The 14,964-nt window shown below is 39.0% G+C and overlaps 1 protein-coding gene across 2 annotated transcripts in view; it reads left to right on the top strand.

Moving 5' to 3' along the window:
* Nucleotides 1-315: 315 nt before the first annotated feature.
* The window catches only part of SNAP25 (synaptosome associated protein 25), a 28,924-nt gene continuing 14,275 nt past the window's right edge, over nucleotides 316-14,964 (top strand). The window contains exons 1-4 of one of the 2 annotated variants that reach the window (XM_045528908.1): nucleotides 335-451; nucleotides 2,368-2,409; nucleotides 10,118-10,166; nucleotides 14,736-14,853. In XM_045528908.1, coding sequence (XP_045384864.1) covers nucleotides 380-451; nucleotides 2,368-2,409; nucleotides 10,118-10,166; nucleotides 14,736-14,853 — 281 coding nt within the window. In that variant the 5' untranslated portion in view covers nucleotides 335-379. Of the gene's footprint in view, nucleotides 452-2,367; nucleotides 2,410-10,117; nucleotides 10,167-14,735; nucleotides 14,854-14,964 lie in introns of both variants that reach the window. The other variant, XM_045528907.1, reaches the window with a different exon arrangement.

Consider the following 14,964-nt stretch of genomic DNA (forward strand, 5'->3'; position numbering starts at 1 on the left):
ATTAAAAGTGTACAAACCCAAAACCACATTCCTCCATCCCATCATTCCCAACCCTTGAGTGGTTTGTATCTTTAAAAATATTTCATAGGTAGACAGGTATCTATCTCCATGGTAAAGTTGGCAAGTGTATATTCATGGAACCTTCTGGAGAAATAGCATGATTCCATTGACTCCTGTCTGGGTGTGGCATCAAGTTCAGAAGATGACAGAGCCATGGGTCATGACGGAGTGTGGGTCATTCAGATCTTCCACTCTTTGCACACACCTACACGCACATGTATAAGCTCTCATACTTTCAAATCTGCTTCTTTCCAGGTTCCGGGGCCAAATACATCACTGACCCCCCCGCCCAGGCGCCCAGCCACCCCCCACCGCTACCATGGCCGAAGACGCAGACATGCGCAATGAACTGGAGGAGATGCAGCGAAGGGCTGACCAGTTGGCCGATGAGGTGAGGGATGGAGACCTGGGAAGGGAGGCAGAAGACAGGGTCCTGAGTGGTTTGTCTCATTCAGGTTCAGGTGGGAAAAGGGCTTCTTCTAATGTCTCAATTAAAAAAGAAAGGGAGGGGTATGATTTTGATTTCCTATATACCTAAGGCCTCGGCAGACCAGAATGGGTTGATAATAAAACCTATATGCAGCTTAATGTCTTGGCTCTACCTCCCGATTTCTAGAAATCTTGAGAAGTCAAGGTCCTCTAAGAAAAGCAATGTCTGTGGGTGTCTTACATTCAGTGGTGTGCTGGAGCCGCCTCGGTTCCAAGAGCTGATTGTTAACATTTTGGGGAACTTTGCGAGCTGGTTGCTAGACACAGCCATTATTAAAATTGGATTATATAAGCTGGCAATTAGATTGTATTAAAATCAAAACTAATAAATACTCAAAACTCATCACTTCCTAATTATTTTACGATCATTTTATTACTATCTATGCTCTTGAGATATAGCCATTATATCTGTAGGGTAGGAATACCACATAATGGTGTACTTCTGCATGTTTTCCCAACTTCACATTCAGTCACATTTTGTTATAGTTAAAAATCAGACAGGGTAAGAGTATTTATACCATGGGAACCTGCAAACAGTATAAATCAGGGCTTGATTTATTGTTTTGTTGACTGTATAGACTTAAGAAAGTGGAGAAAATATGAATAATACAGATTAAACTTTAAAATGTGCATGTCTTCAGTCATTACACTATGAATAACACACAAAAAAAATGGAAAAAGCTTCCAGTATTTGACAACTGTGATTCTCTAAAGCAAAGAAATCATTTTTGTCATTGACAACAGGACTTCATTGTTTCATTTTCCTCTTACTCATTAACATAAATGAAAATATCCAACCAACATTCATGTCAGAACTACATTTGTTCATCCCGTGGTTAGCTACAGAAAAAAGAGTTCAGCAAAAACCAACAAAAGCTTTCTGTGAGAATCAATTGGCTATAGGTAATTTACAATATATATACATTATATATTTTATTATTATTTGTACATTTTATTCATCCTTTATATTAATCAAATAAACTTGAATACATTTATGTATTCTTTTTTTTTTTAAAGCTTAAAAATCTGCCAGCACACCATTGCATATAGCAGCCTGCTGACAGCTCTTTCGGGAATGTTAACATCCTTCAGGTTCCTGCAGAATCTTGTTCAAAATAAGTTTGTCACTTAAAAGCACAGCTTGGAGAAACCACACTGGTTGTTGGATTCTAGTAGTTTCAAAGGAACTGAGAAAAAAGTGACAACACTGTGCCCGAGGGACCATCGCCGAGCTCAGACTTTCCTTCTCATTTCTTTTTAATCTAAGGATGGAGATAATTATTATATCTGTCTCTTATAGGCTAGTTATTTCAAACATGCTTGATTTTTTTTCACCCTAAGGCAACAGCTTAATTTGTATTGATAAGAACTTCCAATTGTGTTTCTACGAGCTTTATAAGAAACTTGATGTTATATTCATCTCAATTCATGAAAAATTATGTCAGTGTTTAAAATTCAATATTCCTGGCCCAGGGAGACCCAATGAGTCCTCTGAGTATTTGAGATCATTTTTCATGCATTCTGAGCAGGCAAAATTATCTTTTCTAGATTACTTTGTCTTTGATATCAAGATCAGCTTCATATGGTTTTGATTTTATGAAGATAAGCTTGAATGTAATTGCTTTAGGGAATCTGATCTTGTAGAAAGTCTGATAGGGAAGACATTGAAAATGAAATGACATTTTTGTGTTTTACTTGCAAACTTAAAAGAATATGTGATGAGGATTCTTTGTGTTTCTCAAGTGAAGAAAGTATTTCTGACTTTCCAAGACCTCTGGATCTTGCACTCATAATGTTTATGTTTTTTTTTTATCTTAGTCGCTGGAAAGCACCCGTCGTATGCTGCAACTGGTTGAAGAGGTAAGGAGTGACCATATTTTAAGATGAACAAACTAATCCCTTATGCTGACATCCTGTTTTCCTAGACCCTGCTTCCTTTCCCTCAGCCATGATCCCATTGAGTTCAGTTGTAATGTGGCCTATCAGGAAGCCACATGATGAGGGAGATGATGTATCTAAGTTGCCAGGTATCCCTGAAAGCATATTCACCCTCCCTCCCAACCCAGTCCACCTTTATAGTCTGGGAAGCAGAGAAGGATCATATTTCCCAATCAATGCTCCCAAGAAATTACAAAAGATCGGATCACTTGAAGAAAATCAGAACAATTTTTAATATGCAAAGGAATTATCTACATAAAAGCTTCATTTGTAATTACTTTGATGCTTCTTCTAAATCACATCTAACCCTGACATTCTGATCTAACTTTAGTCATATAGAGGACTTTTAAAACTATGTATCCATATAAGTGTATCATTTTTAGAAATTGCTATATTTAGAATCAGGCACTAAAATTTATGGGCAAATAGGAAAAATCTTTAACAAAGGGAAATATCAAATCCAATAACATTAATACAGAAGCTCTTTTACATTCCTGATTCTGGATTGAACATCCATTTGCGAGGCATGGTTAATAAATCCCAAACTATTTTTAAATGGGTAAAATAGGGCAGATAGCAATGACGGAATCAAAAGAGCATTTGCAATAAACCTCACTCATTCCAATTTGGTAGAGCAGCAGTCAACCAGGAAGAATAAATGGATTAATTGAACTTGTCCATTGGGAGAGATGAAGTGGAAAAAGAATGGGTTGGACTATATTTATCTTAACCTAATAAAACAAGCCTGATAGTTTTTATTCAGTGAGATGCTGTTTTAGTGATGCTTTGAAACTGCTTATCAATGTATAAATTCATGTGTCATTATCATTTTCTGAGATCTTGAGGTTTCTTCAGCAGAATGATTAAATGAACCGACTCACCTCATGCTACTGTAAATTGCTTATGCAGTGACATGAAAGGGGAAAAAAAGATAAATTTTGCAAGGGCTAAAAGGAAAAGCAGCTGCCTCTCACACTACGGGAGCCAACATCTTCCCTTATTTCTGTAGCTTCAGTTTGTCACCTGGGAATGAAATACGGCTGCATGTGAATTGCCACTGGGGCAGTGGGAAGAAGGTAGCAAGCACCAGCACCCCAGGAAGCTGGGGAAATTGGAGGAGGTGGGGTAGGGTGCACATAGCAAAATCTCTTATCACAAAAACAAATGACAGTTCAAGCCTGCAGTGTAGCACAAATTGGGTCACACGGGAAGGCAGACCCCGCGAGGAGGCCCTCAGCCCAGTAAAAAGCAGCCTTCCCTCTCTAAATAGAGATGTTTTCTTTGCTCTGTCCTGGGAACACTGCTCATGTAAAAATAGGAGGACCAAGAAGGAGGCAGATATTCTAAATCTAGGAGTGCTGGCGAAGGCTCTCAGCCTAGACTTCCTCTCTCCCAATTTGTCATCAGAAAAAAACGAAAGGACCGAATGTTAGCAACATTCCTGCAGGAACTCTGATGTGAACCTGAAGGAAGCCCAGAAGTCAATCGACATAATTATTTTATTGTATATTATTATGTTCTTATCATAATACATCTTTATGACCTTCAACCATAGCCTCCAAGCTAACGTTTCATTTTTGTTTACGTGTGGGCACATGCAATGCAAATTTCTAAAATACCAGAACTGTCACCAGTTCGCCCACCTGTGCAGTGTCGAAATGCTGACTAGACTGTGGGAAGTAGTGAAACAAATGAATAAGAACACACCACCTTGAGCTGGCCCCTCGCCCGTCAGAGTCTTTGGGACATGGACGCTTCTTTTTCATGTGTCTTAAATTGCAAGCAGTGTCTACCAGCCTTGAAAAATGAGTGTCTGCTCTAATATATTCTAGGGGAAAAAAAAATCTCAAAAGCTCTATTGATTGAAGTAGGATTCTCAAATCATATGTTTTTGTTTCTCCTAAAGTGTTTCTCAATCAAGCATGAAGCTGCATCTTAGAACAAGAAGCGAAAGAGATGGAAGCTATCTCCTACCTCTAATAGATGAGAGGAGGCTGTTAGACTTTCCATCCTTAGGAAACTGTGAGCAATGTGTTATCAGAAGAGATTGATTTGCTCTTACTTCCTCCTGGGTTATTTTGTATATATGGCCCAACACCCTGACGCCTAGGACATTGGCTATTCAGATGATATTCTGTATTTTAATCAAAAAGGAAATTCTCTTTAAAGACAGTCAGCATTAAATATTCATCAAGGGCAGAAATCATTTGGAAAATCTGAGCACTGAAATACCAGGATCTTGCCCATGATCCCAAGGTTCATCAGTGCCATATAATTTGAACTGAGCTGAATCCATATAAAAATTCAGTTACAAAAACAGGAAAGGTTATTCAACTTGTGAAATCTCCCTATGGCAAACAATCCCACTTTCAATAGAATATACAACTCTGCACCATCCCTGATAGACTCCAGGGTGTAACAAACAGTATGGCTGGGGTAGGAACTAACTTTTTAATAGAAGCCATCACCAGCATTTCAAGGATAATATAAAGTTACACAGAGGACAGTGGGGAAAGTTCCGAAAAGCTAAATACCATAGGTAGGTAACAAAGTTAGAAATCACATAGCACTTGGTTCCCCACCTGGAGTTGGGAACTCCGTTTCAGGTGGATGCATTTGAACAAATATTTATGGAATGCTTAACTCTCAGGATAGGAAGGGAGATGTCAATTGATATCTTGCAGGGAAACATATATGTAAATAGCTCTCCAAGTTCAAGGTCATATTTGCCTTAGGAGCATAGAAAAGGGAACACCTCTGTCTGGTGAGAGAATCATGAAGGTGTCTTCAAGGAGGGAGTATTGGATCCCAGGAAATGAAGTCTATACATTAATGCCTTGAGCTATGAAAATTAAGCCCAGGAAAAGCCACATTGTGTCAGGGCAGGCCAGTTCAAACACACAACACAGCTTTCATGGAGTGGTTGTTGAACTCCTAACATTTCATGAATGTTTCAGCATCTTTTCTTTTTTATTCCACCTTATCTTTGAAGACACTTTGGCCATGGGAACAGAACAAGTATTCTAATGCTGTTTGTGGTATGCCAGACTTTCTGTTAAAAATGAAAGAATACAGGTTGGACAGTTCTTTTCAGATACGCAGATGTCGGGTCCTTTGGAACTCAGCAGATAAGCGAGAACCTGGAGTGTTCTGTTTTAGCTCAAGTGTATCAGACTGCAGGGAAAGCATCTCAGAATGACAAAAGAAAGATTAGAAATGTTCTGTAAACATCATCTTAGTTCATATGCAAAAAAGTAAAAATTTTAAAAATTAAAATAGAGAAATAAACAAAAAGAAAAAGAAACAAATGATAAAGAAAAAGAAATTCCTCATAGCTCCAACTCCCCTGTTTTTAGGTGTGCTGTTTTCCCAGCAATCTCAAACAGAAACCAAGAACTGTGCTAAGATAAAAATAGAACCACCTCCTCTCACTTCCTAGCTACTAAAACATAATACTATTTAAGGAATAAGAAAACGTAATATTCTGCCTCCCCTGAAATCTTGTCCCCATCCCTGCCCTTGTCCTTGAGCTTCCAATTCCCCTAAAGAACAGTCCAGTTATTTTGATAGAAACTATCAGCAAAGCATCAGAGCTAAATGTAAGTTCTAACATTTATTGAGCACCTACTATGTGCCAGGTTTTGTGCTTGGAGAGGTCACCATCATTATCATCAAACCTCTATTATCTAATTTAATCTTTGCAGCTGCCTTTTACAACTACTTTGATCTCTATTTTACTGTGGAGGAGTTTGAGGTATATAGTGGTTAAGTAGCTTGCTTGAGACACTCAGCTGGAAATGGCAGAGACGAAATGAAAGCCCGGGTCTACCTAAATTCTAGAGCATAAGTTCTTACACGCAGCACTTAACTTCCCTTCCACCAGCAACTCCTACCATAATTATTTTTCTTTGAGAATTCCACAAAAAGCAAAATGGTCTATGAAAACAAAGCAGCTCATTCTAAACTGATGGAGATTCTACTGAAATTAAATCCTGCATCTTTGTGTATTTCCTTCTGAACCTAGCATAACCTCCCCTGGAGGAGAACTTTCAGAGGGCTTTATATTCTGTAGCTTTTCTGTGGGAAGGAGAGGTGACTGTCCCCGTTTGACAGCTGGGGGAGCTGAGACACAAAACAGGTTACTTTAGAGAACCATGACTATAAAGATAGGTCTAGAATTCAGCATCATTGACCCCCAGATCGCAGTTCTGCCCACCTGATTAAATTGTCTCTCTGAGCAACACAGTTGAGAAGCCAAGTATTTGTCTACCCCTTACCCTTAGGACCTGGGGCAGAGCAAAGGCTTGATAAACATTTATTGAATGAATGAATGAATGGATCGAGTGAGCCAGTGAGTGAGTGAACCGACCTCTCAGCCACACGATCTTATTTGGCATCTCTACTCCTATTTAAATGTGGGGAAAGGCCGGGCGAGGTGGCTCACACCTGTAATCCTAGCACTCTGGGAGGCCGAGGCAGGCGGATTGTTTGAGGTCAGGAGTTCGAGACCAGCCTGAGCAAGAGCGAGACCCCGCCTCTACTAAAAATAGAAAGAAATTATATGGACAGCTAAAAATATATATAGAAAAATTAGCCGGGCATGGTGGCACATGCCTGTAGTCCCAGCTACTCGGGAGGCTGAGGCAGGAGGATCGCTTGAGCCCAGGAGTTTGAGATTGCTATGAGCTAGGCTGACTCCATGGCACTCTAGCCTGGGCAACAGAGCGAGATTCGGACTCAAAAATTAAAAAATAAAATAAATGTGGGGAAAGATCCTGAAAGGTCAGATGATTCTTCCCTAGTCTCATGACTAAGTTGGTAGTTGAGCTAACAATACAGCCCAGCTTTCCTGAATTAACCTTAGAAAATTGTATATATAAACACCCTTAAGCAGAAATCAGGTTTTTAAATAGACAAAGTAATTTCTTGACAGTTCATGGGGATGTCAGTGCTCTCTGCTACTGTTCTCCCAGATTGGGGCAACCTGAAAAACTCTTGCTCATTCAAATTAGTTCTGTGAATCATTCTAATGAGGAAACATGCAGCGCCAAATTGGACAAATATGAAATTATACTTGCAGGGCTTCTTATAAAAATAAATGGATATAACAGAATATCAAGAAAGTGTAGGCCAGGCGCGGTGGCTCACGCCTGTAATCCTAACACTCTGGGAGGCCGAGGCGGGTGGATCGCTCGAGGTCAGGAGTTTGAGACCAGCCTGAGCAAGACCCCTCGCCCCCACGTCTCTACTAAAAATAGAAATAAATTATCTGGACAACTAAAAATATATATATAGAAAAAATTAGCTGGGCATGGTGGCGCATGCCTGTAGACCCAGCTACTCGGGAGGCTGAGGCAGAAGGATCGCTTAAGCCCAGGAGTTTGAGGTTGCTGTGAGCTAGGCTGACGCCACAGCACTCACTCTAGCCAGGGCAACAAAGTGAGATTCTGTCTCAAAAATAAAAAAAAAAAGAAAGTGTAGACAGATGACAGCTGGACTGACCAAACTAAAATCACTAGCTTTTTTCCCATCCACTGTCCCCGGTAGAATGGAGCAGGGATCTCACGTGTGGCTTTGGTTGGGTCCTCAAGGAGAAGGTGCTCTCCAAGATGCCTCTGTCCTCACCGGAACTTGCATTGTCACGTCATATATGCCTGGACAGCCATCTGCTCTTTATAATTTCCTCTCACAAGAAATGGATAAAATATGCAGCAAAGGGCCAATAAATCATTAAAATACAGGCTAATATAGACAAAAGTCCATTTAGAACACATGTAAGGAAAAAATTTTGAGATGTCTTTTGTGGTCTAGAATCTTGCTACTCAGTGTGCATCCCTGAACCAGCTGCATGTATCGGGGGAGCTTGTTAGAGATAAAAAAAAATCTCAGGCTCTATCCCAGTTCCACTGACTCAGAATCTTATAAGGTGACCCATCTGCAGGGGATTCATATGTCCATTAAAGAATTAGTGGTCTAGAAGCTTCTAATGATATTTGGTAATGCTGATATTTTTAGTTTGCCTAGATATCCCACTGTAGATGCACTTTTGGAATCTATTTATTTTGGAAACACTGATGTAATGCTAATTGTAGGCCGTGCTCCATTCTAGCACATTCCACATATTAATTCATTTAATTCACATAAAAACTCAAGGAGGTACTAACTATTATTGCTGGATTACAAAGGGGCACAGAGCAGTTAGGACACTTGCCTGAGGTCCCACAGCTAGGCAATGAAACCACCAGGATTCCAGCCCAGGGTCTGGCTCCAGAATCTGTGCTGTCCTCGACGCTTGGAGTCACCCTGTGCTGTCACTCTCCAAACCACACCCTGGCTTTACCATTAAAGTCTATCAAAGTGTGCTCAGAGGTGAGGTGGGCTTTTGTGTCCTAGAAAGTCAACTGCATACAGTCTCCAAAAATGAGGAGCTTATCAGAGTTCACAGAAATCATTTTCAGTGCTTTATTTTTTTAGAAGCACTATTGGAATTTAATTGCTAAAATACTATCTATATTTTTACAAACCTCTGTTGGCCTCCACTAATATCTCTCTCTTTCTTTCTTAGTTCAGAGTAAGTCAGTGGAAAATAAATGAGGTTATGAGAGAGGTCTTCTTTTAGAATTTATTCTGGGAGCTACCACGAGCTTTCTTTCTTTGAAAAATCAATTAATCCAAACTGCGAGCAATGCCATTTTATACTCATTAACAGTTACTCTGTAAAATGGGCCGTCTAAACCGGTTAGCATTCCTAGAAATGATGATTCCTAAGTAGCAGTGATGCGAGTATCTTTGTCCCTTTTCTCCTGCCCACCAACTCCCACTCTCCTCCTGCCCTCGGTTCAGACAGTGTTCAGTTAGTGTATTTGAACAATAAGGAGTAAGATGAACACTGCCTTTTAAAGACTTCGCCTGCACAAAAGAACTGCGGTAAAGCTTGGAGAGGAATTACTTTCTCACACTATAGCATTGTGCAGAATTTTAGATTTCAGAATAAAGAGCCCTTATTTCTCACCTCAATCCCTTTTCTAAATATCACAGAACTTCTCTCCACAGAGAGAAAATAGGAGGGCGAGATTCCTTTTGAGCTGTGTTTCCCCACCTTCGTGAAGCCATGCTCTCTTCCGATAAACCTAAAAGTCTCTCCCCACCCCACAAGATTCTTGCACGTCTTCCCAGTGGAGCATCCCTCCCCAGTTCACTGATGGAGACTTTCTGATAGATTATGCCAGAGAAGAAAATTCAGTCTAGAAGATTTTGAAAGATTTGTTTTCTGTGGTTGGTGTTATGGAAACCATAGGCATTTTTATTTTCTAAATATAAAATTACAGGATAATATTAAGTATGTATATTTCAATTCCATGCCAAGCCCCGTCCGCAGCCCTCCTCCCTAGAGATTATGCTACATCCCCTTCTTCTGCCCCAGAGCATCACTGACAGAGCAAGTCTGCAGGCTCCCCCTTCCTGCACGTCCCTCCCCACCCCTCAAGGCTCTCACCACACTTCCTCCCTGTTTTCCTTTGGTCCTTCTTCATTTTCCACTTCTAGGGCTAATTGTCCCCTTACTGATGTCTCTTTCTCTCTTTTCTCTCTCTAACTCCTTTTCAACTTTGCTACCATTATTGGAATGTAGAGTAAAGATGCTGGTATCAGGACTTTGGTTATGTTGGATGAACAAGGAGGTAAGTTCAGATTTCTTCAGTAAGAACAATTCCTCATCTGAATAATGTGCATTTTTAAATTATTTGTGCATATGCAGGTGGTCATTTTGACTTGTGTTACGCACGTATGTGAATGTGAGGGTTCTAGAATTTTCATCTTGCTTTTTTCTTTTTCTGTTGAAAAGATTAGTAAATGTATGAAAATGTCAAGGCCTTCTTCATGACTGAATGAATGGTACTACTCTCTCTTATATATATTGGGGTAACAGAATTTTGAAGGCAAAAGCCATTTGTTTGTATTTTTTAATGATAGTATTTTGGACAGTGTGAGGATTCTCTTATTCTTCGTACCCCCAAACTTTCCCAATAAATTTGGTTTCCTTCTACTAGGAGTTAGATAGAATGATGGTATAGTATGTCATGTTGTCCACTTTCTTGACCATTCTAATTCAGTATCTGGCAGTTTTGATTTCCAAAGTCACTATGGGAATTCCTTAAATAACTGGAAGCTATTTTTAACAGGACATAAGCAGAGGAGAATTATCTGGAAATTAGAAAATTGAACCAGTTGAAATATTTGGCCTGTTTTTAAAATGATTATAGAAATGCTAGAAGCAATGAAAATCAGACAGCCAGCATTTTAGTATAGCATCTCTCTACTCTAAAGTACAACACAGGAGGGTAATACCCTAAGTCTTCTTTCTCTCAATATATCTAGCTATATGGTGATATTATACATAATATTAGCCACGAATTAGCTACTTGATTACATTTTGAATTTTATCATAATCAGCAGATTTTTTAGAAGTTTTTCTCTTTATTCATATTTTGTGAAAGCATTAGACAATCTTTTGGATCGCCTGAGTTTTTTTTTAATGGAAAAGATAAAAATGTAAAATGTATTCACAGCATAGGCCACCATAAATAAACTCTAAGCACAAAGCTCAAACTGGGAGAAATTTGCCTTACAGATAACAGACATAAGGCACTTTTCCTGCTCAGAGGGGGCACACCCACGTGGCTGTCATTTAAAGACTTTTGGTTTTACATTATTTATTCATACTGAACTTTTTCAATAAATATACAATCAGTCAAAAAAAATCAAGAAAAAAGTTTTGAAAAAACAATCGAACATCAACCCCAGTGCTTTCCCTCCAATTTTCAAAGTACAAATTATCAAAATTTATACACAAATGACAAAGTCCAGTGGAGGTCTGTGTTAAAGGTATTACCGTAGCAGTGGCAGTCTTCATAAGTCCCCAAATGAGTTTGCTATAATTACAAGATTTGCTGGCTCCATCTGCATAACAATGACATAGCTTAGTTGTAGCTTAAAAAAAAAATTAAACAGTAGGTGCCTGTAGAGAAGAGTGGCACCTCATTTCCAGAGCAAAATTGAAACACATACACTCAAATAAATAGCAGTTCTGCCTTATTAACTTTTTCAGTTAATAATTTGTAACGTGAAGGCAGAAGGGGCATTGCAACAGGAAAAAAATTTGGGAAAGATTCAGAATAGAGCCTTTTCCCCCCAATTAGAAAGCATTGACATAAAAACATGGAAAATACTATAGACAAACCTGAAAACAAACAGAGAGAAAGTAAATAACTTGCTTATTTCTGTTGCAAATTTCATTATACTTGGATGAAGAAAATCTAAAGATATGATTTGCTGAAATCCTCATACAAATGCAAAAATATGTCATCCTTTAGCACAAATGATTCCCAGGATCATCTATATATTATTCTCTGTGAAACAAAACAGAATGTCTGTTTGACAGATTTTCCCATGAGATCGTTAATGTTCTTGGTTAAAACATTTCAACTGTGGCCATACCACAGTAAATGTGGAATTTCTCAGTTGAGCAAGGATAGCCAGGGTTTTACCAGACGTGAGGTGAATAGATTTATACTGATAAGAAACATGCAACTTTAAAGCCCCCCAAAAGTGGGCGGTTTCTGCCTGGTTTGAAGTGGGACACATTCCATTTATACTATAATAGGAGCTTAGGACCTTTTAAAATGACAGATGAGCATAAGTCAACAACTATCTTCACTGCCATCTTAAATGCATTTTAATTCTGTATGTGCCATGTTTAGCTATTCAGCTCTGTAACTACTTTAAACTTTCTCTTCAGCTATGCTCTACTAATTTTGTCTGTGCCTGAACACCAAAAGTGTTGACTATTTCTACCCCACAGCTGCACAGGAGCCTCAAGAAACAGCCTTCCTTCTAAAGAACCGTTACAACTGTTGGGGTCAGGCCAGACCATTCCAGGTTGTCCAGCTTAATGGTTGCACTGGGAAATTCCTTATGGGATTCTTGTTTTATACCCAGGTATCAGGAGACACCAAGGAGCACTGAGCATGAGAGACAGCCCTGGAAATATCCTGAGCCCTGGGACTTTGATTTCTCTAGAAAACTTGTCTCCAAGAGAAATCCCCTGAAATGACCTTGGCACTAATGTGGGCTTTCACCTTCATATCTCTTGTTTCTTTTGTTGGTCTTTGCTGGTTTATATGTTTGTTTTGATGCTGAAGAGGTCGCTTTTGGGGAAATCCCCTGGGATCAACTACAAACTATCTCTGACCACTGCCTGGCAGAAGAAAGCCAAAGAAAAGCCCCATCCAGAGGGCCAGATGGCTATTCTATCATCTTACTATGACTATCTTAAAAGGTTCATGGCACTATGAGGCAGCATTTGAGAAAATATCCCTCTTGCTAAAGTTCACTCACCAATACCTTTTATGAATGACTAAGGCTGCACTATCCAATATGGTGGCTACTAGTCACATTTGGCTATTTAAAGTTATTTAAATGAATCTTTATATGTTTATTAATGGTAAAGAAACTGAAAATCATATAGGCAGCATCTTGTAACTGGATATTGCACACTAGGTCAATAACATTGATTCTTGCTATTCTTCTACTGTTTTCTACCAGGTTGAGGATTCTAAGGTCCCCATGTTGCCTTACTTAGGTGAGATTAGTAGAAAATATGTGTGAACTTAGATCCTTGCGCATCCTGCCATTGGTGGTTCTATCACAAATAACTAGTCATCCAAACATAATAGCAAAAGAAAGTCATTAACCCTTTTAAGGATTTTTTTGAAAACATCACTGTACCTGTATTTATTCAGCACAAGTCCTCTAGCACTACACAGTTATTTCCTCCAGGTATCCAACGATGGATGGATAAACACTGAAATTTTGTTTTCACCAGTCATTTGAAAAGCATAGCAGAAATAGGAAATTCCTAATAAGCTGAATTCTGTTCTTTAACCCCACAACAGAGAACACAATAGGATTTTATTTTCCAAATTTCATCTCCCCAGGTTGAGTCACTAGCAAACGTATCTTAGTTTTTTTCAATAACAATTTCATGGTACAACTTAATGTGAAATTGTTTTTATGTGATTATTTACATCCTTCAGCTGGAAATGTACTTATCAGTTTTATTCTAAGCATGCCTTCATTCCCGGAGGCATAGGCATGAAAAAAAGGAATGGAAATGTAATTAGGTTTTGTAATTAGACAGCCAAGACATCCATTACTGCTCTCCTTTAATGGTCTTAAAAGCTGTTTTAAAAATCCCTTCATTGAACTTATAGCTACCTCAGTTTGGTGATACAACTTTTAAAAAATTAATCAAGTTGGTGTATGTAACCCTAGCAACCTAGAAATCTGATTCGTTTTTATGACTATCGATCTATGTCTTGGATACAATAACATCAACTTTGCTACCAGCAATGACTCAGTACTGGTCTGTGTTCCAACCCATCAACCCTCCTCCAAAGAGACATTTATTCTCTCTGATCTCTCTGCCTGGGCCTAGTATTTAGCACGCTCTCCATCATGGAGACTACATCAGGAGACAGAGAATTGAAATGTCTTCCAAAGCTTTCATAGCAAGTAAGTCATAGGATGAGAGAGGAATTGAAATGTTCTAGTACGTATCATGTTACTGTGCTGATGTTACTTTTTTTTTTTTTTTACAGTGTCTATGAATTAAATAGGCAAAACCAAAAACAGACCATGAGCTACTTCTGGTTAGACAGCCACTGCTAGGGGAAGAAAAAAGACCTGTACCCATTGCTAATGATCACTGCTGTTGTTGTCCCCAGAGAAGAAATGGATTCTATTGTCTACCTTTATCTAGTCGAGGATGCTTAAAAAAACCAAAAGATGTAGATATTTTAAAATTAAAACAGATACTTTCTCCATTGGCATTAAATTGGTATGCCTAAAACATAAACTAACACCCTGTTTTTCTTTCACTTGGGTTTCACTGGTATCTGAGTAAGTGTATATGCTGTGCTGTTTTCCTGGACACTGAGAATCAAACAGGCCTCCCGACCCCATCCCATCACGTTTGAATTACAAACTATTTTTGAGCATCATTTTTGTTCATTTCCTTCCACCCATACCTGCTAGGGCAGCGGCAGCAGTCTACGACAATGCATCCTCCTGGACAATGCATTGTAGTATTTCTCTTTCTCTCTCAAATTCTGTTTCACAGTCATTTCTCACGTTCTGTTGGAAACCCCCAAAAAATTCATTCCACACTGTCATCCCTTTGTCCTAACCAGAACAACTCGATCGTGTCGAAGAAGGCATGAACCATATCAACCAAGACATGAAGGAGGCCGAGAAAAATTTAAAAGATTTAGGGAAATGCTGTGGCCTTTTCATATGTCCTTGTAACAAGTAGGTACTGGGTACCAGCTCTAATCTGTGGCGTCCAGTTTTCTTTCTTCTTTTTTTTTTTTTTTTCTTTTTTAATGTCAAAGTGAATGTCTGAAGTTTTGTCTTTTTTTT

Source organism: Lemur catta, chromosome 17, assembly GCF_020740605.2.
Source record: "Lemur catta isolate mLemCat1 chromosome 17, mLemCat1.pri, whole genome shotgun sequence".
Lineage (NCBI taxonomy): Eukaryota > Metazoa > Chordata > Mammalia > Primates > Lemuridae > Lemur > Lemur catta.